General features: G+C 46.4%; 1 protein-coding gene across 2 annotated transcripts; it reads left to right on the top strand.

Moving 5' to 3' along the window:
* Positions 1-125: 125 nt before the first annotated feature.
* On the top strand, positions 126-22582 carry MED26 (mediator complex subunit 26). Of its 2 annotated transcripts, XM_084302520.1 has the most exons (4): positions 7403-7445; positions 8048-8287; positions 17641-17715; positions 19500-22582. In XM_084302520.1, exons 3-4 carry the CDS (start codon positions 17650-17652, stop codon positions 21192-21194), a joined length of 1761 nt encoding a protein of 586 aa, XP_084158646.1. In that variant the 5' UTR covers positions 7403-7445; positions 8048-8287; positions 17641-17649; the 3' UTR covers positions 21195-22582. The 2 variants fall into 2 exon arrangements, with proteins under 2 accessions (XP_084158645.1, XP_084158646.1); XM_084302519.1 differs by lacking the exons at positions 7403-7445; positions 8048-8287 and adding an exon at positions 126-501.
* Positions 22583-22912: the final 330 nt, after the last annotated feature.

Here is a 22912-nt window from a genome sequence, read left to right as displayed (position 1 = left end):
TTTCCCCCCCATGAGCTTCCCTCCCCGCGCGCAGGCGCGGTGCGCGCGGCGGGACGTCAGGGGCGCGCCGTGCGTAACGGCGTCGGGCGTGTCCCAGGGTGCCCTGCGCGGGGCTGGCTCCTGCCCACAGTTGAGTTGGGCCCCGAGCGGAGCGGAGCGGAGCCGAGCAGGCGGGCCCCGGCCCGGTCCCGGCCCGCCGCGGTTCTGTCCCCGCTCCGAGCTCCGCCGCTGCCGCCTCTTCTTCTTCTTCTTCTCCTTTTGCTTCCCCCCCGCGCCTCGCGGGGAGCGAACATGCGACTCCGGCTCCCCGAAGAGGCCGCCGCCGCCGCCGGCGAGTGAGGAGCCGCCGCCGCCCCGGCCCGGCCTGGCCCCGCCGCCCGCCCGCCGCCGCCGCCCCGGCCGCAGCCGCCCCGCTTCGCCCAGGCAATGACAGCGGCTCCGGCCCCCTCCCCGCAGCAGATCAGGGACCGGCTGCTGCAGGCCATCGACCCGCAGAGCAACGTGAGTACGGCCTCGGCCGGGCCCGGCGGCTCCCGGAGCCGGCAGCGAGGAGACGGCGGGCGGCGGCCGCCCGGCCCGGGGCTCCCCTCACCGCCGCCTCCGCTCCCGAGGGTCTCCCCGGGGCCGCTCCCCCGCCGCCTCCCGCCGGGCTCCTCCCGGGCACCGGAAGCCTCCGCTGCGGGCGGTAGCGGGGAGCTCCCCAGCGCCTTGCTCTCACCCAGGGGGGCTCCGGTTGCCGGCGGCGCCCCACCTCGTCCCCCTCCTTCTCCTCAGCGGGAGCACCGGAGGCTTCCCCCGGCTCCCCACAGGGCCTCGCTGCGCCGCGTTCCGCCTCCTCCCGGTACCCCCGGGGCCGGCCGGAGGTGCCCGGCCATGCGGCGTGCGGCCCGGCGGCCTCCCGACGCCAGGCCGCGGCTCGGCTGCGGCCTGCAGGGGGCTCTGGGCCGGGCTCCCGCCGCCGCCGGGACCTGCCGGGGGGCGCCCACCTGTTCCTCGGCCCCCCGCTGACTCCAGCAGCAGTCACCGGGCCGGGGAGGCGGCCCCGGGTTTCGGGGGACACCCGGAGGCCTTCGACGTTGGAGTCGGGGCTCTGGAGCTGCTCCAGCACCGGGCAGCCTCGGTCTTCGCTTTTATCCTTCCCTGCAGAGCGCTAATGAGCTTATCTGCTCCTTCTGGGATGTAGTGTAAGCACAGAAGTCGGCGTGTGTTTCACCAGTAAGTGGCCTTCACGTATACACTGCAGTTATCCCAAGTGTTACATCCTCCTTTTAATTTTTTTTGGCGTTTTAAAGCAGTTCTCGGGTGTTTATCACGGTGAGAGGGCTGCAGAGCCTGCAATCTGTCAGATTTCTGTGATCTTAGCTCAGCAGGCACCGCAGCAGGACGTGAAGGTGCGTTTGGCCTGGCCATCTGCAGTTTGTCGTGGGGGCAGCCAGGGGTGCGTCAGGCCGAGCGTTTGCATGAGTGCGTGGTGTTCCTGGAGGCTGGGTGTACAAAATGGTGTTTTGGCTCTATTAAACTCGTACCTGCTTCTCCATGAATAAGTATTTTTTGTAATAGATGTATGTTGCAGTCTTGTAGTAGCTAATAAAGCTATTGCCATTTGGAAACGTTCTGGAGCGGTTTGTACGCGATGTGAAAACTGAAGAAAAATCACCCAAAATCACCCTGACCTTGTAACTTCTTCAGTAATCCGCTGTGATGTGCATTTGTCACGAGTGGCGATATCGCGTGTTGGAGTAACAGTAATGAATTATCATGGTAATTGGGCTTTTAAATGTCAGAGTTGTTTGAGTTTGAAGTACTTTAACTCAGTTCTCACTGAAATGTCAGTCCATGAATTCTCTTTGCTCAGGGCTCTCTTCTTCTGGTTGCAGATTTTTCACTTGGTGAGGCCAAGTGTCAACCCAGTTAGATACAATTCCAACAGGTCTCTGCTTTCTCTTAACTTCCAAACTGCTGGCAGCACATGTTACCCTCCTTCTGGTGCCCTGGCTGTGTGGAGCTAAGCAGCTAGGAGGTGCATTTTGTGATGGATATGGTTCCTTTTTCCCCATAAATTCTGCTGTGAAAGTGCTTGCAGCTTGGTTGTGATGCAGGGGACCAGAAACAACCAGGCAGCTGTCTGCAGGGGGAAGTTCAAGCATCAGCCCCAGCTCTGCTGAGCTTCCTACAGGTCAGTAGCCCCATAAGCTTAGGAGTAATGTATGTTAAATTATAATTCTACATACTTGATACTTATCCAGGACAATAATTAGTGGCGGAAAAATCAGCCCATTGTTCAGAAACGCCTGTAGGCAGGGGGCTGTCTTCCATTTTAACCTCTTCTTCGAATGAGAGCAGAGGTGGTGTGGGGATTCATTGTGCAGGCTTAGAGCTCAGATTTTTTTCTCCAAAGCACTTACAATACATGGTGAATAGTAGCTAAAACTGTCACACCGTTTCTGTGAAGGAAAGAAAAAATCTGACTTTTGAACATGCTTAAAAGCAGAGTTTGAATTCAGTCTGACTTGAGTCCCAGGGTAGAGGCAAAGGAACTGTTCTGGTGTTTTCCCACAGGAAGAAGTCGCTGCAGGTAGGAGCCGCAGCACTTCTTGGTGCTCATGGAAAATTGTGGCTACTTTCTTCTGGCTTTTAGAATCTTCTGTTAAAAGAAGTGGTTGCATTCAAACTTCGAGTATTCATTATTGTGATTGACTTCCTTGTTTACCGAGAAAGTCGAGCTTTGAGGCCTGGATTTCTTTCAGGATTTTCAATATAATTGTTGGTGTGAGTGTGTGTGTCCTTCTGGAGGAGGAAGGGTGAAAATCGCATGGATATTGTCAAATGCATGAAAACGCGGTCTGGTTTTGTGAGGGTGAGGAGTGGGTTACGGTTCTTTTATAGCTTAATCTGATAGTGCCCCACAATCAGTTTAAGCTTCCCTGATGTGTTCTCTACTACAAGCCCCTCCACCCATGTGGATACCCACTGCAGTGTGCCTCTAATGGTCTTTGGAGTTCATACAAATCTCAGATAAGTCAGAGGTCCTGCCTTAAGGGGGAAAAAAAAATCCCTCTCCATGTTTAACTGACCAAAAAAATCTTTTCCCAAGTTTTCAGAACCTGCCTGCTATGAGGAATCATCTTCTGTGCCAATCGTTCATCTTTAACTGCTGCATCAAGCCGTGCTGACTCAGGAGCGATGCTTTAATTGTACACAAGCACTTAGCACTTGAGACCTCTTCTAGTAATTGCTGCAGAATATATTTATAACTTAGTTTCGCGCACTTGCTTCACAATTTACATGGGTAACCTCTATTTCAAACGAGACCTATAAGAAATAAGCTATTTAAAAAAAAATTACATCATCTCGGAAGCCACCCGGGATGTCTGGGTTGGTGTCTTCGTTTATTCATCCTTTTCACATCAAAAAAAAAAAAACATATGGGCAAACTGCTGCGTGACTTAAACACTAAGAATCAACATCGATTTCCTTCCAAAGCTTGTGGGTTAGCGGGAATGCACCGCGACTTGTATCGGAGGGAAGAGGTTGGTGTCAGCACCCCTGTGATGTGATGTCCCTGCGGGAAAATCCTTTTCCTGGGAGAAACACCAGCTGGAGAAGCATCCAACGCTTACTGTGGCGGTTGTGTGAGGCCTTAGAGAGGAGATTTCCTTGGTTCTGGTAGGAGCAACGCTGCCCTTCAGGTTCGCTGTGCGGAGAAACCACCACTTCCACCTTTGCCTTGTTAAATTGTGCTCTGTGCTCTTCGGGGAATTTGTTACCTGATGTCAGGAATAATGAGATCGGTTCGGTTTTGCTCTGCGGGAAAGCCTGCTGCTTCCAACTGGCTCTTAGAATTGCGCTTGCAATTAAATGGTTCCTTGTCCTGAATATGTAGCAGTCTCCGCATGTTAAATATGAGACAATAATTTAATTATTTGCCATTAATACTGCTACGTGATGCAGACCTGGCTTTGGTTTGAGTAACAACCTGCTGGATGTTCACGGTGGGGATTGTGTTGGCTGTAAATCAGGCTGCCGTGCGTGCAGCACCTCAGTTGGCCTTGCTGCACAGACCTTCAGGAGATGTCCCTGATCCGAATTATTAAAAAATAAACTGGTTTGGGTGTTGTATTAGGTTTAGTAGTGTGTTGGCCCAGGGTGATCTCCCAGTTGTTGTGTGAGTTGCATAGGGACGCTCCCATGGCCGTTCTCTGTATCGATTGCTTTGCCGAAGTCTAGAAACCAAAGCCTCTATCACCAGCGATAAATCCGCGTTCTAGAATCGACTTGAAAAAGGAGAGCTTCCAGAAGAAGGTGCCAGACGTCGCTCTAATAATATAAATGTTGGGGGGGAAGGAAGGCAGCACTTCACTTTGGGAGGGTCTCGGTAATTTCTCTAGCTGCAGGGAAGTGCTGTGTGGGCGAAAGTAGACTAGGCATGGCTTTTGCTTTAGCTTTATCCTTTTCTGCGAGGCCCTTAATGAGCTTATCAGTTTTCAGGAAGCTGCGGTGTGCAACAAGACTGGAACCTGCTGTACCTCTCCCAACTTCTTGCTTCTTTATTGTAGCTCGTCCTGTTTCCAGGAGCAATCCCAAATCTCCTGTGCGTGGAGGCAGCTGATTGTTTCAGGTGTGTGGGGAAACAAGCAGGTGGTTGTGGTATTCCCTGATGTGTAGAGTCTGAGTGGGGTTATCACATCAGTCCTGGGTTCCAGAGAAAGATTTGGTGCCAGCTGTAGGAAGTGCCAATGTAGTCAGTCTCCTGCTAATTTGAAATAACTACAAATGAGGTTTTTGATGCTCTGTATTGTCAACAGCTGAGTTCACTTAACTCATTGGTTTGCAGGTGGAGATACTGTTGGTTTCTTGGCCTTGCCCTGCGGTTTTACTCCCTGTCCCTTACCAAAACAGCCTGCAAACTAATTTGGTTTGTTTTCCTTTGTGCTTGCTGGAAGTTTATTCCACCAGTGCCAGTGATGCTCACGTAGATACTGGGTTTAACTGGTCTGAGATAGAGCTTGCCTGGCTGGTCCTGGGCAGCTTGTCACAGGTGGCCGTACAGCCTGTGACTTCTGGAGAGGATTTTTTGGGGTGCTTAGAAGCTTTTTGTTTGCCGTTCCCATTGCAGCAGCACTGTCACAAAGCTTGAGGCTGCTGTGACAGAATCGGAGCGGAACAAAAGTCGCAGCGAGTTTGGGTTGGGGGGTCCAACACTGGGAATGCCCAAAATTTCCTTCCCATTGGTAATTCCTTGATGATGGCAGTAGTCATTTGTTCTTAAACTGTAATTTGAATGTTTGTTTTGGCGGCAGTGACAATTTAAATAACACCCACTGCTTATTCCTGCTACCTACACCCCTTGTACGTGTGCTGCTGCAGGAGCGTGCGGTGGAATGAACTCAGGGATTGATCTGGGCTTAAAAAAAGGAATATAACTTTTTTTTTTCCTTGGTAGTTTTTGATGTTGCTCAATTACCTGATGCAGCTTGTGTGTTGTGAGTAGTCCTGGCCCAGGTGTGGCAGCAGGAATGGGTATTAAAGTGCTTAAATAGGTTCAGAGGCTACGGAGTGGCATGCTGCTCACTTCCTCAAGTTCCCCTGCTGCCTTCTCTAGGGAAGAGGCGGCGTTACTGTAGGATTTAACTGCGCCTGTCGGCGTGCTCTTGAGATGAGAGCGGGCGCCTGATGGTCAAGTTTCATTTGTGGAATCTTTCTGGGGTGGTTTGGAGGTGTCTGGAGCTGTTCCTGTCTTCTTGTTGCGCTGCAGTAGTGCGGTAGCCAGGCACGTGGACCCGGGAGAAGTGCTGGGCAGCTTCCTTCTGGATGTCCAGGGGGAAGTTCCTGGGCGAGCTTTGCAACTGGAGAGTAAACCACTTTACAGCAGTGGCTAATGCTTCAAATAAACCAAAATTAAACTGTCTTGGCTTAAACTCACACGCTTACAGAAGCTGGAGCTACCAGTGGAGCTGCAGCCAGCTGCACCCTTCCTCTTCCCCACCTCCTGCTCCCTCCTCACACTGGGGCAGCCGACGGAGCCCACCTGGCCCAGCTCTGCCTGCACAGGGCTCACCTGGAAGCCTGGCTCTGGCTCCTCATGGCTCAGGAGAGGTGGTTTTGGCACAGAGAGGTTGGTGGGGACTGCAAAGTGAGGAGAGGTGAGGGTGGGGTGGTGGCAGCCCTGGGTGGCACAGGCTTGGGATGTTTAAACCCAAACAGCCAAGCTTCGCAGCAAGCATCTGTCTGCAGGTGTGGACCCTGTGATTTGGACACTGAAGTCTCTCGGGGAAGATGTGTGGGGAGGGAAATGGCTGTAACAGGTTCCTCTTGGAGCCACGGAGCAGTTTACTGAATAGAAGAGCCAACTTTCTGTAGGTAGGGTAAACATCTGGAATAATTTCTCCCAGTCATGGTGAAACACGGCGTGGAAAAAGCAGCTGATGTGCAAGGTGTGCATCCTTCCAGGAGGAGAGATGTGCTGAACCCAACTTCCCAGGCAGCAGGGAAGCTGAGGCTGTGGTTTCTCAAGCAGCTCTGACTGCAGGCAGCTGCGTTCCTGCAGCCACCAATGTACCCAGGACCCCGGGGTGAGCCTTTCTGGGACTTTGGGTTGGCACTGAAAGAACCTGGGTGAGTGGGGAGCCCTGAGGCAGCTGAACAGGGGGGTCCCAGGGGTGCTGGAGCTGGTGGGAGGCCGCAGGGTGCAGCTGCAGTGGCTGGCAGCGTGAGCGGCTCCGGCTGCCAAGGCACTGCAGCCTGGCACTGCCGTGGGTGGGAGGGAGGGAAAATATTTGCTGTCACGAGCTCCCGAGTGGGCAGAGACCCAATTTGGGGCTTCTAAAACATGAAGACCCTCAGCTTAGCCCATGTTTCTGAAGTCTGGGCTGGGGCGAGAAACTGGAATTTGTCAGTCCTGTTACCTTTTGGGGAACCAAGTTAAGGGTGAGCCTGGGTTAGGAGAGTATCAGGTGTGGGCTCTTGCATCCCTCCGGCATTTTTGGTATCAGCTTTTGGCATAACGGTGCTGTCACTCTGACACCTTCACCTCCTGATCGAAGCAGTGTCAGAGCAACTGAAGCACTTCCTCCCGGTACCCTGGGAGTGGAGATCCTCTTCCAGTTCCTTCAAGTAGCTGCAATGAGTTTCATTTCTCCAGGAGCCGCAATAATTTTCAGGATAGGAAGAGGAGGAGTTGATTCTGCCTACTGGGGAAATCGGATACTAATTAAGAAGTACTTCTTCTAAGGCATAGTTACTCTGCTATATTAGATTTGGAGTTAAAAATAAATATAATTAAAAAAAATGAAACAGACATCTGTTTTGGCTGATAACACTTTGCTGCTGCCCTGTCTGGCTGTTTTGTGCGTGGTGATAAATTCAAGTAAACTTTCTTCGGTCTGTGTAGCTCGCGGTATGGTGTGGCCCCACCGAGGTGCCTGGTCTGGAAAGAAATATTTAAGGTAAAGGCAAGTACATCACGTTCACCTTAATGTAATTGCAGGTTTGTTTATTCAGTATTCTAACAGCTAAATTATTTTTTTCTGCAGGTAATTCATGCTTTCGGTGTTTGGAACAATATTTAAGTGCTAGGAAATTGCTTTAATTTGAGGTACAGTCTGCTAAACCGAACAGCACGGCAGCGTTTTCTGGGGCACGGCTTTCATGGGGCAGTGGTGCATGCTGAAGTGTGATTGTTAATATCAAAGTATACAATTTCCAGCGTGTCCAAACAGTCGGCGGTAGAAATTTCTATTGAGGGAATCACTGGAAGGAAAACGTAATTAGTTCTGTTTGATTGAACAAAGTGGTTTCCGAACTTAGCTGCTGGGGAGGAGAGGAGTTCTCTGAATCCTACGTCCGAGCCTGTCTGGAGTAGTTAGGAACACGCTCAGCTGGGTGTGTTTTGAAACTTTGTGCTGTAAAGATGATTGTGCAGAGGTGGAAATCTCGTCTGAGACTGACAGCCAGCACTTCTGTGCAGCTTCTTCCTAGCCTATTGTTCTCGTGACGCTCCGTGTGCTGATTTGCATGATTACGCTGTAGATCTTCACGTTTCTTTCAGGAGTGCAGCACTTGTGAAGGTAGAGGAGCAGCAGCTTGTCCCATGGTGGTAACACACATTCACAACTTGTCTGAAACGAGCGAACTTCAGGGCTGCCTCCAAACACCTCCAAGTGTCTGTAACTTAAAGCTTGGATCTGGTTAGTTTATCCTTGGAGAAACTACGCTTCCCTCAAGTAGAGCTGAGCATAGCGAGACTGCAAAGGATTCAAGAGGGGAAGTTTTGGATGTATTTGAAAAGGTGAGGTGCCCGTGCTTTGTGTGCAGATAAGCATGCCAACTGAGACTGTGGTTGTGTCTTGAAAAATCTTGCCTCCACTGTCATATATAATGAGTTTGTATATCAAAATGTGAGTGTATGTAGTATTTGCTGGACTGTCTAAGACTCGAGGAGCTCACTTGGATCAGTGGGGCTTTCTTAGGTGGAAATCATGAAAGTTTCTGCTACTAGGTTGGAAATAACTGAACTAGCTTTGTGAGGGCCAGCTTCCAGCTTCCGAGCAGTGTTTGTTTAAGGACAGATAAAATGCTGATAGCGGAGCCAAGTCCTTCTGTCCCGTTAGGATCACACCGGGCGATTGGCCCCGGAGTGGCGCTGATCCTACAGCCAAGCAGCCCGCTGATTTGTGAGCTGGGAGATGAAAGGTTGAGTGCTGGAAGTATTTGGAAATGGGTGATTGGCAGCAGCGTTTCGTCTAGGATTTGGTGAGCAATAAATTGAGGATAAATTGATTGTTTTTTTTTTTTTGTCTCCATAAAACCTCTCTCTAGTGTGTGCTGATGTACGTTCGGTATTAGTAATTGCTGTTGAAAGGATAGTGACTTACTTCTCTCCAGACTTGGTAGTTAAAACTTTTCCAGTTTGTAAGGGTGCTTTTCTCAGGTTTGTGAGCAAACACGCCATGCTTAAAACCTCACGAGCGGTCATGCGAGCATGTTGCATGCCCTTCTATCCGATGAATTAATAAATCCCACTGTGCAATGTATTCAACAGGCTCTTACCTTCACACCTCGTCATTTAAGGGATCATTTGAGAAGCTTCCTTTGCATTTTTGAATAAAATTGGTCTGCTACATTGAAAAGTACTTCGATATGGTGATGGGGGATGTCTATTTTTTACGAAAAGAGTGAAAATTATATCGCGTAGTGATTTTAGGGTTTTCCTGTGTTACATTCAGGTTAACAGCTGTGGGTAGATATTTCATGGGATGGGTAACTAACATAATTTTTAAGAATTTCAGAAAGCTCTTGACCCTTTGAAGCCGTTCTCATCAGGACCGTAAATGTGGGTTGCATAATTTGAAATCTCCGCTGGTTCTCGAGGGTGCGTTACGATGAAGCAGGTGACTGCAGAGTGATTCTGTCCGGTCGATACCTTTAAGGGTCCTTCTTGTGATCTAGCTCAGTGTCTGACTTTGCCCTTACGGTAACGCAGGTAGATAACGACGGGCAGCTCGGGTGAGGCGGGGAGCTGCTGGGTGCACAGCGCCTGACTTCTCCTTCCCCAATAACCGCAGTCAAAGTGCAGACTTTGGGCCAAGTGACTGCGTTGCTCCTCGCCATGGCAAGCACCAAGAATACTATAAATAAAAGGGAGTGTGTTTTAAGGCTGGGTTTTCCGTATGTTTTGTGGTATTCTGTCTGAATAGTCAACAAACTCCCATTTCTCTCCTGCTGAAGTAGGACACTTCCTGTGACTGGAGTTGCACAGCAACCTAGTTGTACGGCTCTTTGAGTTTTTCAATAATTTTGGACGTCAGCTCAGGTATTGTAATAGTAACAACCAAGATTCATCTGGTTAAACTTTCTGTAGAGGGAGAGGAGGAAGGGTTATCGTGTATACAACAACACTGTGTCATGGTTAGATGTCCTCAGGACCAGTGTGATGCTTGTTTGGGTTTCTTTAGGGCTTGTGTGTTAGTGCTGTGTTCTGTGGGTGTTATTTATTGTGCTGAAATGATCTGTAGTGATTGCACCCAGGTGGACACGTTACATTATTTTGTGATCGTTAGATATGCAGCTCAACACCTGATGAGCCTGGTTCTGATAAGACACACGGTGTTGTTCCACAAAGTTTTAAATATATCTGTAGCTGGCCTCGTTGCGCTCTCTGGTATTGGCACCAGAAGGCAATGGATGCACGGGGCTGGGTCAAGCCAAACAGCTCCGTAGTTGTTTTATTAAATCAATTCTTCGTTTTGGCATGCCTGTGCTATTTCTGAGGTGTTGTTCAGGTGTTGGGTGAGTGTGAAGTGGTTGAAGTGGTGGTGGTCGGCAGCCGGAGTGGTGCTGGGCTGACGTTGGCCCCGTGTCCGGCACAGCCAGGAGGCCCGCACGGTAAGATGAGCCATGGGCCATGGGTGGCAGCAGGCTGCTGAATTTTACAAGTCCTTTATACCATGGACTGCTTCATCTCATTAATTACCTGCGTGCATCCTTTCGGGGAGACAGAATTCAGGAATGCCAGGTGCGTGTCATGGGGGCGCAGGGCTGGAAGGGGCCCTCTGGAGGTGACGTGGTCCATCGCCACCTCTGAAATAACGTCGCCTATGTCAAACAGCTCCTTCCAGGTTGTCTCGTCTGTTCTTAAAGCTCTGTAGTGTCTGTGGAAACTATTTGGGAGCTTGTTTGAGTGTATTGGTAGTCTCTGCTTGTTCCTCAGATATAATCGGGAGTTGTTTTCGTGCTCATTGACTTAGTTTGAACCAGGACAACTGATCGCCGTTTTCCTTATGATGGCTCTAACGCACAGGAAGGCTAAAACCAAGCCTTGTGTGTCTCCTCCCTAGTTTTTTCCAATACTCTATGAGCTGAGTACTTCAACTCTTTCTTGTTAGCTGTGTTTTCAAAACCCCGTATCACTGCTCTCCTCTGAACTCCTCGATGTATACATTCTTGAACTGCGGTGCCTTGGGATGAACGTGCAAGTCCAGCTGAGTTTGATGCCTATCCTGTTCCTTATCGGTATGGTGTGAAGGGGAAAACAAGACTGAAATATCTTGCCATGGTAGATGCTGTTGACGCTGTGTTCTGCCCTGCTGGCCCAATGGCAACCAAATGTGAGCAATTCTTCCTCTGCTCCTATTCCTCTGTACCGCACGTGTGCCCCCAGCTACTGGCATTTCATGTGACCAACCTTCACCCCAGTCGCTGGGCTTTTCAAATCAGGCTCATGAACTCGTTCCTCCAAAAAGTTTTGACCAGGTTTGTGGTTTTGGGTGGGTTGTGGAGTGGGTGGGTGTTTTTGTTATTTTTTTTTTTGGTGGGGAGAGGGGAAGAAGTCATCAGGGTGTCATGCTGCAGCAAATCTTCTATCTCTTGTATGCAATTGAGGGGTAGGCACTAGGGTACAAGTCTTAGGACGTAGCATGCAGGCTGCATAGGGCGTGGTGAAGTTGACAGACAATTATTCCTGTTTGTAGTAATAAGAATGTCTTCCAATTATTAATTAATAAACGTGAATGGAGCAAAGTGTTACTGTCCTGTTTTCTAGTTGCCTTCAAGACTTCTTCCTGCAGACAAAGACCTCTCACGTGCCTCTGTTGATCTGTGACAAAACAATCTGTTGATTGTTTTGGGTGCGAGTCTTCCTAATCTGTATCCTACTGCTTCTTGTACCTTCTAAATGACTCCACCAACGGTTTCTTCTTTCAGGGGGTGGTTGGTGCTGCCCCACCATGTGCTGCCCGGTGGTGTCAGGGCCAGACCTGAGGGTCTTGTGTCCCCTTTGGGGCGGGTCACGGAGCCCTGGTGCTGGTGACTTGGCTCTAGGCTGCTCCAAAGGGCTGGGGCAAGCGCTTCTGCTGGCCGACTCCTCTCGATCCTTGGCTGTCCCAGTCTCCATACACCTTACTTATGTGCGTACGTACTGCCAAAGGTAACAGGGTTAAAGTGTCTCACTACAGGGAAAATGTTTTAGGTCTGCTGCTGTCTTCACAATGCGCTATCTTGCTGGAGTCTGACCTAACTCTCCTGTCTGATCCTGGCTTTGTAAAGTGTATATGGAGAGGAATCTGGATAACGTTACCTTACCATTAAATAAAAGCTGAGTGCAAATAAAATGTATGCAGACTTTTTAAGTCTTTCAGTTAGACCTGGAAATGTTAAATCCAGAGGTCGGGATAAGTTCTTGCTGTATATAACCACTCCTGTGACTGTTCTTAGTAGCCGAGGAGTATTTCTTGTTGCTGTTTTGTGGTACATATCTCTGATCAGTTTTCAAAGCGTGGACTCCCAGTGAATTTCTCTTGTAGAAGATGCTCTCAGGGGATGTCATCAACCCAAAAATGCATAAATCTATTCATGTTCAGCATTTAGCAAAGCAGATCTTTAATAGGAAGCATGCCTCCACCTTTAACAAATACCTTTTGTATACCAGGGAATACTTGAACTCTGTTTATGCAAAGGAACTTTCAAACACTTTCGGTAATTATGAGCGAAGTAGTGCGTGGTCATCTTTTTGGTATGTCATTTCTGTGAATAGTATCTCCTGTACCCTATCTTTAGACAACGCCATGCCACGTTGGGGGTAGGGGAAACTGTTAATAGATCAGTTGCAAGGGAACTGATCTAAATACCAGCAGATTATAACCTGAATTCTGACTGTGTGTGTTTGGTCTGTATCTTTGAATAAATGGCATTATAGTTTACTGTTTGTTATATTTTGCTAATGTCTGGTATCCAATGCGTCCTATATGAAGTGCTAAATAAACACTGTGCTACTGTATTTCCATCGCAGCATTTAAATAAAGCCTACTGTGAATAGCAGCTCTTTTTCTTCTTACTCCTTATTCCATGTTTTGGATTATAATGCAATCAAGTAGCTTTTATACAAATACACTGCCGTGAGCAGGATTTGGTATTGATTAGAGACCCCAGTCCGGGGTAGGAATTGGTGCTTAGATGTAAGTAAGAGCTACGCTGCTCTGGGGAAGGTGAGCGTGAGTGGAGGGCATCCCTTGTGCTGCTGCTGCTGCCACACCTGCATTCAGACCGGTTCTGCCTTCCTGGCAATTTCAGCAATATTGACCTTGGATCTAGGATTTCCTTTAACATTATCCAGCCTAAAGATTTGTGTGACCTGTGGATATGACAGTTCTTGTAACTCTCAATAAAATGCTGCTGTCCTAGGGGCATGGGGAAGACAACAATGGTACAAATGCCCCCGTGAACCTCTGGACAGACCATTTTTTTAATATTTTTAATATTAATTGCAAACAGAAAACAAGTACTTGGTGATAGAGATCTGAATTGATACCAGTATCAAAGACAAACCTGTTGAGTCGTCCATCATAGTTCCACTTCTCTTGCATGCCTTTGTAAGAATTTCTGTGATATTCGTTAAACAAAGCATTTTCTTTGAAGCTAGCAAGCTACTGAGTAATGATAGCATATTCTGAAGAACTAAATTGTAGCATAATGTCAAATACCTCCTCTCAAAGCCAGTATCTTCTGATGTGTTTGTGTAGTCTGTTCAAAATACTTATAACGGAGTCGGATTATTGATTATTGCAACCCGTGATTTCAGGAAGATAACAGCATTATACTTTGTTTAGAAAAGTTTCAGTGATTAGACTCGAGGTGTTGCAGATTTAGGTTTAAATACCGTTTAGAAACTTCTGAAGGTACTAACGTGACCGTGTGGATGATGATGCTGTGCCAAAGGATGCCTTTTAGTGCTGTTGTTTGAACTTCATGCAAATAACTACGAAAAAGAGCCTTTCTGTCCAGAATCCAGTAGGACAGAAGTCTGTTAGCAGCTTCACAGCGCCTCTTTTTTTTTTTTTTTTTTAATAATTTTGTGCTTAGCTCTCGGGCTTTCCTCCCCTAGGCAAATACCCAGTCCTTCTGCCCCAGGTCCTTGTCTGTATTTCTGTGGCAGTTCTTTGGGCAGCAGCGGGGCGAACGTCTGTGGGGCCGCAGTGCTGGGGGAGAGCAGAGGCACTGAGCTGGCTCTCGCCCCGTGCTGGGCTGCTGGGTGCAGGAGGAAGAGAACTGAACCGCAGCAGCTGAGCCTGGTGTGTAACAACCCCCCAGCAGGCTGCTTGCTCTCCCTGGCCCTCCTGCAGCCCCAGCACGTGGAAGCGGTGACGCCAGCTCGTGCGCAGCCGCTTGGTTTGCTGCTGCCTGCAAAGCTGCCCGGGAAGGAGGCGGCAGGGAGCAGCTGCGTGCTGAGCACACCAAACCCAAAAAAAACTTCTCAGCCCTTTAAACCACCATATAGCGCTTACCCCGAAGTCAGTTACTGAATTGTTCTTGATGTAGAAAAGCGAAAACAGGATTAAGATGGCAATTAAAGAAGAGAAATTGAGCTCTCTGATCTTTTGCACCGAGTTCAGAACCCCGTGCTTTTGTCTGGGCCTGTAGTAAAAATAAAAACATTTACTGCTGAACTTGGAAAACATCTGAGATCCCAGTAGCAAGCTCTGGAGTACGGCTGAATGACTTCAGGAGGCTTGCATGGAATAAATAAGATTTGTTTTCTGTGACTGTCATTAGGGTTGGCTGGAAAGGATTATTGTAGATGACTCGAAGCAGATGTTCTCCAGTACAATTTGGAGTGAATCAGTCTGTGTGCCAATCGGTCTTCACACCATGGGAGCAGCATGGGACGAGCTGAAGTGCAGTTTGAATTCCTCTCGGTTGTTTTCTGTAGGATCCTGAATACGAGCGAGGTCCTGGGGCTGCTTCGTGGCACTTCTTGTTTTGGGGTGGTTGTAGTGGGTTGCAGCAGAAGTAGACAACGGCAAAAAGAAACTAAAATGATGTGCAAGTTTGAGAGATTGAGTTATGCAATTGTGCTCTTACAGTGTCGGAGGAGAAGTTGCCAAACTCCCTTGTCCCACTGTGCTGTATGTTCCTTCGCCTGTCCGCTGTGTAGCCAAGAAGCATTTCTAATAGCAGCTTGCATTAATAAATGGTCGTTGCTGCTGCTGCTCGAAATAGGACATCCTGGTAGCTTTTACAGCTTTGTTCTCTTGTCAGTTATGTGACAATACATGATTTTTACGAAGCCAGTAACAGATGGTTTAAGGTAAAGACCCTGCTGTGCAATACCGATGTACTGCTGTTACCGAAATAGGTGCCTTCGTCTCAAAGATGATACTTGAGGCCTTTTGGAGAGGTCGCCTTGTTTTCATCATAGTGTTTAACTATACCACAAGAGATTTCATAGTCTATATTATTTTGAAGCAGGTAAAAATGATTTTTATGATAAACCTTTTGTGCCAGTTTGGGTAAAGCATTTCAAGATAAGAGCACAAAACTACTGGAGAAGGGTGGAGAAGTTGTTGAACCTGCCTGAATTATTTTTTTAAGGGAACCAGGCTTTCCTGAAGGTCAGAAGAAGGAAAAATAGGAGAAGCTACTTGCAGTTTGAGTGTTCCTGCTCCTTGCAGCGATGGCTTCAGTGTGGCTGGGTGCTTGCAGTTGCCCACGAGGGCGTGAAGAGTCTGACACCGGTGTCTTGTGCTCTGCTAGGAGCTGAGCGATCAGCACAGACCCGGTGGTGTAAGGCTGCTTTTGCTCTCCTAATTGGTACCATGCCTCTGTCAGAGGATGGGACTGCAGGAACAGCCTAGCAGCTAGCACTTCTGGTACAGACCTGGCCTCTGGGAGGTGATTTAGCATTTGGGGCAGCCATATGTGTGTCTTTGGGTATTTTAAAACAAAGGCAAAGCTGTTGCTGGAAATTCCCTGACCAGTTTCATCTTTCTGTAGGTGTGTGTATATATATGAGCATATCGCTTTCCCCATCTTGACCTTCTGATAGGCTAATGGCTTTTTTTTGCCATTGGTTTGTCACTTAGGTAATGAATATTTGGGGATTACCAGTAACTGCAAAAATAATTGTACCGGCTATTGATGTGTGCAATAAACAGTGATTCCTTGTGCCTAGGTAACTCTTAGCGTAAAACATGTTGAGAGGGAGAGTATCATGTTTTGCAAGTCTAAAAATGTTTGTCTGGAAACTCCCAGAATTAAACATTCACTATTCTGAGTGCTCCAGATCTAGAAACTTTGGAAGGAAAAAAAAAAGGGGGGGGGTGTGTGGAAATTATGTATTACTTAAATTGTGGTGCTAAATTCTCCTTCCTGGGCAGTGAGGGATGCAGGAATCAAAATGTGAAGAAAGTCAGCGTGCTGAAATAAAATACTAAATACCAAAATACTTAAAAATCGGTGCTTTAAAACATCAGCCTGCCTCAGATGGTGGGGCTTTAACAGTCTGCAGAGGCATGGCAGTTCAGCGAAGAAAAGAATCGTGACAATGTAATTCGTCTTTAGCTTGAAAAAGATTTTACAGCCTGAGTTACAATCACTCCAAACCTATATAGATTTAAATTTAAACTTGATAAAAGTTACTCTGAAAAACAGGCAAACTGTTTCATTGCAGCTTTATCCGTGTGTCATCAACCTTAAGCAGTCCTGCTGTTGTTTGTGACTTTATAAAAGGGCAGAAACGAGTTGGAAAAAGCCGAGTCTTACAAACTCGTGTTCTCCTTAACACGAAGAACTTTGCAGTGGTGTGGGGAGAGCCGGGCTGCCCATCTGTGCTCGGGTAAGACGTGGGGTGAACGTGGGATCCCTGCACAGCTCCTGGCTGCGTGATTTTCCTCGGCTGCAGTTTGTGTCCAGTTGAGTCACAAACGCAGTTAAGCAATAAACGAGGCTCGGTGATTCAAGTTTTCCTCGGCTTATCTTTTAAATCCATCTACAAAGGTGAATTAGAAATTCCAGTTTTCGGTGCTGTTTTATCAGGTCATGGAAATTTGGATCCCTTGTAGTCTGAGCGTTCTCAGAGGAGTTATTAAAATCACACTCGTGTTTAACATCTACAGATCGTGGCAGCTGCCTTTGGGAGGGACTTGTGCATACGGAAATGTTGCAGCAAAGCCCATCAGAAGGAAGATCTGATACATTAAAGGAGTGTAAAGCGAATTTCTGAAGTTGCTCCTCAGTGTTACATGTCAGGAAGTGTAATTCCAGAACGCTGACAGTTCCTAAGGTGGCTGCTCGGAGCCGGGACTGGCTCCCATGCCTGGTTTGTCTGGTGCTGGGCGACTGGCTGAGGACACCTACTGGGCACTGAGCTTGCTTCAGCTGGTTTGAGAGTGAGTACTTTGTACCTAGGCCTTTAGACGCTTGGTGTAGCTCCAGGAAGCACCAGTGCTCTGAGCAAAATTAGTCAGCAGTGACTTGTGTAAATCTAAAGCAGTGCCTAAAAGAATAAACGCTGCATTTCTGATTTCACTGGTTACTCTGTTCACTTGGCATTTATGTTCCCAGTTAGGACAATTAACTAATACCTGAAGTCGGGTCTCAGAACTTTGCTAATTTGCACACTGGTTTTACTGCTACTATTTCATTTAGTTTTATGTAAGTGTGTGTGTGTTACAGCTCCTTCAGTTTCCAACTAGGTCAGGAAAGTGTCCTTGTCCCTATTCTTCGAACAATCAGCTCCCTAAAGCCAGACAGTGTGATAGCAATTTTGTGATTAATGTTTCCAGCAATTATAAAGTGGAAGGTCTTAAAGTACATTTGATAATTAAGATGTATGTGAAACATGAAGTGACTTTTTCTTCCTTGTTGCAGATCCATAACATGGTGGCAGTGCTGGAAGTGATCTCCAGCCTGGAGAAATATCCCATTACCAAAGAGGCACTTGAGGTATGTCACCATCTGAATGCCACTTGGTTTTCTTGTGTGCATAAAAGGACTTTCTCAGCCCGTCTCATTTCCATAAGAGCTTTTCCTGAAACAATAGATTGATTGCAAAGGATTCACAATTAAGATATTATTTTGTCCCTCTCATGCTGCTTCTGACATCTCAGTGTGTACACAGTGGTTCTTTCTGGATTCAGATCAGTGTTCTGGGCAGCCTGGTTCCTATTTGTATAAGGCACTACATTAATCATTACTTGCTACTTGTTAATTCTTTGCATTCATCATCACTCTTCTTGTTGAGCTACTGGTCACCTTTGTAGTTGTTTGGTGACAAGGCAATGAATCTGAAATAGGAAAGCAATGTTCTGTAAAATTAATCTTAAATTTAGTCCAGCATGTTTCAATGCCTGAATCTCCGTGGTGAGATTAGATGTATTAAAAGTTGAAGTACCAGCTGGGATAGCGACTGCAGTCTCCCTGGTCACTTTTAAATACAGAGCCCAAAGATGCTTCTATGGCTAAATTATAAAAAGGTTTTCAATCTTTATCGTGAAATTGCTTTTAACTATTGTTTTTTATAACCTTTGACTGTTTTCCCTAGACTCAGGTAGCTATAGGATGATTTGAGATATCTGATGTTGTAAGTAGTCAGCACCGCAGGATCAGCTGTTAGTGAGTACTGAACACAGTGACAAGGCAAATAATTACTGTGAAATGCGGATCGTGATACTCACAAATACAATTACTGTGAAATAATTGTGAGCCTTAGATGGTAAGTGCTAAGTGCTCTCCATGCTGCCACATGGGAGACAAATCTCAGAATGAACAAATCTCAAAACAACTGAGATTCGGATGTATTACAGTACACAAAGCATTGTGTTGTGCCAGGGGTTTACCTTTGCGTTTATAAAGGACCAAATGCTTTGGAAATGCATTCCATGTGGGAATCACACAGCTATTCTGTAAGTCCTAGGTGAAAAACCAAGATGACTTTTTCCAGTTGGAGATGTTGAAACCTGTTTAGATTTTTGTCAACTCTAGTTGTATTTCAACATACCTATCACATGTTGCATATTTCTCACAAAATCCACTCTGTCTTCCTTTGAAGTGCTGCTCTTAAGTAATCCAACTTGTGGAATTCTTTGTTTTCAAGTGTTCTTTGGACACAAACACTTCCTTCCCATTGCAGAACTGTGTTGGGGCATCCTAGAAAAGCCTCTTTAAGTTGATCTTCAGTACCCTTTCGAGCTACCAGGAGTGAAGGGGGAGGGCATGAAGGAAGAAGACAGGACATAAACCACACCCTGGCAGTCAGATTTGGGAAATGGAGTTTTGTACTTTCAATGTGTTACTGTAACAGGCAAAGATTCTGGATTTCCTCCTCATGCCTCTTTCTGTAGGTCTCAGTTTCACCATAATAAATGCACCTTTTCTGCCTTGGGTACTGCAGTTCACCTCAAATCTGAGCTTTCACCTATATTCTCAAGATTACTGCTTATTAAGAATTCCATTCTGATGTTTTTCACAGCTAGTGGCCCTGGTGCTTTAGCCAGGGGAAAAAGAAAGGATGGCTTTAAAACCCACAGTGGGTTTCATTCTGTGTGGCAGAATGCTGGACCAAGTGGGTTAATCCTTCCAAAAAGGCTCATTCAGCTCTTAAACCTTAATTGTTTTATACTAGGTATTTCTTAGGGTCAGCATTAAAAGCAGAAACTTACTTAGACAGTGGAGTTGGAATTTTGTTTAGAATAATACCTGTTTTTAAAAGAACTTCTATTTTTTTCTAGGAAACAAGACTTGGGAGGCTTATCAATGAGGTGAGGAAGAAGACATCCAATGAGGAACTTGCCAAACGTGCCAAGAAATTGTTGCGGAATTGGCAAAAGTTGATAGAACCTGTAACCCAGAATGAACCGGTGCCAAGAGGGTTGCCGAATCCCCCTGGATCAGCAAATGGAGGTGCTCACAACTGCAAACCAGAAGCACCACTTCCTGCCGTGGCTGGATCCAAGCCAATCAGTGAATTGAAAAGCAGGAATGACATACAGAAACTAAATTCTCCAAAACCAGAGAAATTGGGAAATCGGAAAAGGAAAGGTGAACACAGGGATGGGCATCAGGGCCCTCCTCCCCCAAAAGTCTCCAAAGCTAGTCATGAAGTATTACAAAACTCTTCACCCCCTCCAACGAATGGAATTGGAGGTAGTCCTGAAAATTTTCCTAGTCCTGTAGATGTAAATCTACACGCAGGGCCTGAAAGCAGCAGGACAGAACTCAGTGAAAATGATAAACACAATAAGATTCCAGTAAATGCTGTAAAACCTCACACCAGTTCTCCGGGACTTGTAAAACCTTCAAGCACTTCCTCGTTATTAAAGACTGCAGTGCTTCAGCAGCATGATAAATCAGAAGAAACCACAGGACCGCACCAACCTAAGAGTCCTCGCTGTTCCTCGTTTAGCCCTAGAAATGTCAGGCATGATACTTTTGCTCGGCAGCATACTACGTACTCACCAAAGGATTCAATGCCTAGTCCATCTCAAAGGTCTCAGTTCTTAGATACTGCACAGGTGCCATCACCGCCACCATCCTTGATGCAACCATCAACACCTCCCATGCCAGCAAAAAGACTGGAGTTCCCTCAGCAATCAGTAACTGAGGTATCTCAGCACTGGCAGGAGCAGCAGGTACCTTCTGAAAGCCAGCACAGGCATACAGCAGGGACGCTTCAACAGCACACATCTCCCAGCTGCAAAACCAGCTCCCATCCCGGGGAATCTCTCACGCCACACATGGGCTTTTCACAGGACACTTCAAAAATGGACAGTGATGATGCTGCTTCAGGTTCAGATAGTAAAAAGAAGAAAAGGTACCGACCTAGAGACTATACAGTCAACTTGGACGGGCACGTGACAGAAGGGGGTGTGAAACCTGTGAGATTAAAAGAGAGAAAACTCACTTTTGATCCCATGACAGGACAGATAAAACCTTTAACACAGAAAGATCCTTTGCAGGTAGAAATCCCTGCACTTACTGAACAGCACAGGACAGAAACGGAAAAGCAGGAGCAAAAACCTAACCTGCAAAGCCCTTTTGAACAAACGAACTGGAAAGAATTATCCAGAAATGAAATAATTCAGTCATATTTAAACAGACAGAGTAGCTTGCTGTCTTCATCAGGAGTACAGACTCCAGGAGCTCACTACTTCATGTCTGAATATTTAAAGCAGGAGGAAAGCACTAGAAAAGAGGCTAGAAAGACTCATGTTCTAGCTCCTAACAGCAAACCTACAGACTTGCCTGGGGTCACAAGGGAGGTCACAAGTGATGATCTCGACAGAATACGTGAACATAACTGGCCAGGCGTGAACGGTTGTTACGATACACAGGGTAACTGGTATGATTGGACACAGTGCATATCTTTAGATCCACACGGGGATGATGGTAGATTGAACATCCTGCCTTATGTCTGCCTAGACTGAGTTCAGTTTTGCTAAAATGCTTTTACATCTGCAGTTAGCAAAAATGGCAGACACTATGCCACTTAAACACGGAGAAAGCCTCCTGTCCTGGACAAACAGGCCCAACGAGCAGAGGGTGAGAGGGAGCTGGGTATTGACAGCTCTTTCCTTTAAATTCTCCTTTTGTGAAATGCTGCTACCAGTTTACTAACAATTGCAAAGGAAGGCATACGAAGGTTGATAAACTGAGTTCAAAACTCTATAGCGAGCCAGCTATAAAAAAGTGTTAGTCCCCAAGAAGTGAAGATGATTTCCAGCACTTTCTGAATGCCGGAATCTTATTACAGGCAGGTACAGAGAAAATTGTGGAAGTTACCTTAACAAAATATGCATCTATTTATTTGACTTGATTTGGGTTTTTATTTGGCAGTGAGATATTCGAGAGACAATGTGCAAAAACTGTAGTTTTATTTGTATCACATCTCTGAACATGATTGCGTTTTTAAAGTCATGTGGTACGGAGATTGGGTTTTAAACAGCAGGTGTTGCACTGCAGGCTGGGCAACCAGCTTCAGCTCAACATTCCATAGGCATCCACATATTTTAGTCTGGTTTCAGTTTAAATCCAGTCTCTGAGAAATGCTGCAAAAACTAGATGTTTAATGATATTTTTGATCCCACCACCACCAGCCAAATATTTTTCCTCCTTTTCCCTTCCTGCAAACTTCTAGGAAAAAAAAAAAAAAAAAGAAAATCACCTTTTCTAGAATCTAAATGTAATGAGGGTGCTACGAGTTTGTAACTGTACTGTGAGAGGGAAAAAGGAAGCCTGTTTGTATGCTGGAAATATACTTGTTACCATTCCTTTAGATATTGTTTGCCTTATGGATATCCATCATAAACGCAATTTGCAAAAACAAAGAGCCTTAGTGAATGTACAGTAACTAGACTTCTGTGTTCTTGGGATGCAGAAGGGAGCAACTTTGCTATTTGGTCCTTTAAGTGGACACATTGTGATATAAATGTGGAAATAAAAAAAATTTGCACAAAGCAGTTTGTGAATTATTTATACTGAACTAATTTATTTTTAGAAGTTTGCTCGATTCAAACTAACTGCGAATCCATTGGAGCAGTGTGGCGAAGCTGAATCCCATCTGACAGTGTCAAAAGCAGCTGGCTGTTAGGGATATATAAGATGTCTTCCAAGTATATTGGTGGTATTCAGTCGCACAGGTTGGATTTTTTTTAAACTCTGGTTGCATCCAGGGTTTAGAGACTGATAACCCCATTACCGTTAACGTACCTCAAAGTCTAAAAAGATCGTAGTTCATCTTTTCTGAGTAATTTTGTAATATATTATTCCTAATTGTTAAAAATTATTTCTAAAGCAGCCTAATTCAGTATAGAAAGCTAAGAATTTTTATTAACTGTAATTGCTTTAACATTTGGGACTAGTTGTTTTCTACAGTCCCTGGTACTGGGCTTCTGTCCAGGGGAAAAGGGGAGGGGACACAATACCAAAAACGTTTCTAGGTTTAGTGATGTTAACTCATCTGTGCTGGATCTCACCTCTGTGGAAGAGCCTTGGCAACAGTAGTTCTGCTGCCTTTGAGAGCAAAGTCAAGCTCTTCGATGTCAAATCATGATCTTAAAAAGGTGTTCCTCACCAGGTATACATTAGGGTGGTTTGTTCCATGGAATACAACTGAAAATGTTTGGTTTATTTTGAAGTCATTCTT

The sequence above is a fragment of the Netta rufina genome (assembly GCF_964035555.1).
Source record: "Netta rufina genome assembly, chromosome: 28".
NCBI classification, from domain to species: domain Eukaryota; kingdom Metazoa; phylum Chordata; class Aves; order Anseriformes; family Anatidae; genus Netta; species Netta rufina.
This window is presented reverse-complemented; position numbering and strand designations above follow the sequence as displayed.